The sequence below is a fragment of the Apus apus genome, chromosome 16 (assembly GCF_020740795.1).
Source record: "Apus apus isolate bApuApu2 chromosome 16, bApuApu2.pri.cur, whole genome shotgun sequence".
NCBI classification, from domain to species: domain Eukaryota; kingdom Metazoa; phylum Chordata; class Aves; order Apodiformes; family Apodidae; genus Apus; species Apus apus.
In genome coordinates this window covers 23,138-25,787 of record NC_067297.1, presented here as the reverse complement: position 1 = coordinate 25,787, position 2,650 = coordinate 23,138, and the positions used below count along the sequence as shown (strand labels likewise).

The 2,650-nt window shown below is 60.8% G+C and overlaps 1 protein-coding gene across 1 annotated transcript; it reads left to right on the top strand.

Annotated features, from left to right (window-relative positions):
• The first annotated feature begins 506 nt into the window (after positions 1–506).
• Positions 507–2,175, top strand: LOC127391466 (PHD finger protein 7-like). Its single transcript, XM_051634265.1, has 7 exons — positions 507–609; positions 791–882; positions 968–1,069; positions 1,292–1,449; positions 1,532–1,694; positions 1,829–1,935; positions 2,061–2,175. Exons 1-7 carry the CDS (start codon positions 507–509, stop codon positions 2,173–2,175), a joined length of 840 nt encoding a protein of 279 aa, XP_051490225.1.
• Positions 2,176–2,650: the final 475 nt, after the last annotated feature.

Below are 2,650 nucleotides of genomic sequence, written 5' to 3'. Positions count from 1 at the left end.
GATTCTATGATTTGGGCCTACTGCTAGTGAGTGGCAAAACCCTTTTGTGTGAGCTTATCTGTAGTTTTAGGAAAAAATACAAGGGTCCTTGGAGAAGAAAGAAGCCATTGAACAGGGACTAGGAATGCCTGCTGTAAGGAATTCTGCTGTTCCGTGGGGACACCCTCTGAGTGCCTGCATCCATTCTGGTGGATGCTGGTCGCACGGTCTTCCTCTGCCGAGGAGACACCATTTTTTCTGGATCAATATTTACATTTATTTTGCGCCTCCGGCTCTAGAGAGCTGTACCCACCTTGTAGGACATGACACATAGTCACCTGGTAACTGATGTCATGGTGCTGCACGATGTCACAATCCACTCCCCACCCTGCCCGGCTTGTATAAATACCCCAGGAGCCCACTGCTCTGTGGTGTGTTGCACACTGACACTGGAGCGTCAGCACAGTCTTGGACTGCACTGAGTTCCTACATTCAGCAAACGCTGCCCTAGCATCCAGTCCAGAGTCATGGAGCTACGGTCAGGGCGCCGCCTGATGCCTCTGGAGAACACGGGAGCCTCCTGTGGGCCTCCCCAGCCCAAGAGGAGGCGTCAAGACCCCAATGAGAAAGGTGAGCATGGAGCATCCCTGCAGGCACTCATCAGAGGGGATTTTGGCCAGTGCCCAGCTGTGCAAGCAGAGGCCCCTGTGCCGTGGGAAGGTGCTCCAGCCTCTGCCCCATCCTGCTCCTGGTGCTAAGCCCCAGACCCACGGTGTGGTGCTGGGGGTGATGGTGCCACTGTCCCCCACAGTGTGCAGGCTGTGCCAGAGAGCAGATGCAGACCCCATGGTGGTTGGAGAGTTATGTCGTCAGGACAGGCTCTCTGTCCATGAGAACTGCCTGGTGAGTCCCTGGGACTTGACGCCCCTGCTCCCCATCCTGCACCACCCCTAGCCCCAGGCATGAACCCTCTTGGCCTCTCTTGCAGTACCATGCCAGTGGGCTGACCCAGAGGGGAGCTGACGACGAGGGCTTCTACGGCTTTCTCCTCCCTGACATCCAACAGGAGATAAAGCGGGTGGCAACGAAGGCGAGTCTTGGGGGGGCACATGTCCCCACCGTGCCTCCATCTTCCTTCCTTCAAAAAGGCCCATTTCTGTGGAAATGGGGGATTTGGAAAGGACGGATGTCTTTATCTGTGGCCCAGTGTCACCGGCCAGGTGGCCACTGATGCATGGCAGGGTTGTGCTGGGTGAAACGGGCTCCCCGGTGCGTGCGGCACTGACGCTGTCCACTTCTGTGCTGTCCCCAGAGGTGCTGCTTCTGCCACCAGCCGGGCGCCTCGGTCACCTGCCGGGGTCGGCTGCATCGCTCATCCGGCTGGAGCCACAGGCGCCGCTGCTCCCGCACCTTCCATTTCCCCTGTGGGAGGGAGGGAGAGTGCATCTCCCAGTTCTTTGGGGAGTACAAGTGAGTGGAGCTGTCCCATGGGGGCTGGGGATGGGCCGGGACAGAGGAGGGCTGGGTCTGAACTGTCTTCTGTGTCCCACAGGTCCTTCTGCTCGAAGCACCGGCCGGTACAGCGGCTGCGGGGAATGCAGCAGCACCGGACCCCCTGCCTCTTCTGCCTGGAGCCAGTGTCGGAGCAGCCCTGTTTTGACACCCTGGTGTGTCCTGCCTGCGCCAGCGCCTGGCTCCACCGCAGCTGTATCCAGGTAGGCAGCATTGCCCCCAGCCCTGCTGTCATCACCCCTGGTTGTCACCCCATCGCCCAGCTCTGGGGCTAAGGGGGAGGTGAAGGGCCCCCCCTCTCCAGCTGCCACGGGTGCTGATGGCTGCTCTGTCCCAGGCAATGGCGCTGAGCTCAGGCCTGCGCCTCTTCCGCTGCCCGCACTGCCGAGACACGGAGCAGTTCCTGCCCGAGATGTTGCGGCTGGGGATAAAAATCCCCAACAGGTCAGTGCCCTGCCCTCTGCCTTGTGCCTCTCTGTGATGCTCCAGCCAGTCCCCTTCCTGCCTCCCCAGATGCTGGAGTGGGGGGGACCCTCTCCCCAGGGCTGAACATTCCCTGACTTCCACAGAGAAGCTTCCTGGGAGCTTGAGATCTTTGAGGACTTTGGCCCAGGACAACCAGAGCGTCCAGGAACTTTGGCCTTCCAGGATTTTGAAGATCACCAGCCCTTCGACAACATCTAGGAGCATCACAGCTCCTAGTGGGAGCTGGAGCAGGCACAGGAGAGTGGGTGAGTGTCAGTGGCCCTAGTCGCCACAGCCCCGGTGACAGACAATGCCTTCATCCCCTGCTTTGGGCAGGGATGGAGGTGCTCTGGGGTGCCGAGCCGGGCACAGTGGCTGCCAAGGAGGACTGGGGGGAACAGGGCGGAGGTGGACTCAGCACAGCGCCAGGGCTGGCACCCCGCACATCTTGGGGGCTGTTGGTTACTTTGCATCTTGTTGCTCCCCCAGGCCCTGGAGACTTCTGGAGCCCTGTGGCTCCTGTGGAACCCACCAGCTCTGCACCGCCCTGGGAGAAGATGCCAGCTCCTGGGCGTGCAGGGACCGCAGTGACACAGGCACTGGTGAGGGGTGCAGCCAGGGGGACAGGCCACGTGGGACTGGGGGACAGGTGCCGAGTTGTGCTTTGGGGAGGGAGTGAGACACAGGGCTTGTG

Coding starts and splice junctions, on each gene's coding strand:
- LOC127391466 (XM_051634265.1), top strand. CDS start 507: ATGGAGCTACGGTCAGGGCGCCGCCTGATGCCTCTGGAGAACACGGGA. Junction 1,070..1,291: donor TAAAGCGGGTGGCAACGAAG/GCGAGTCTTGGG, acceptor TGCTGTCCCCAG/AGGTGCTGCTTCTGCCACCA. Junction 1,450..1,531: donor CAGTTCTTTGGGGAGTACAA/GTGAGTGGAGCT, acceptor TGTGTCCCACAG/GTCCTTCTGCTCGAAGCACC.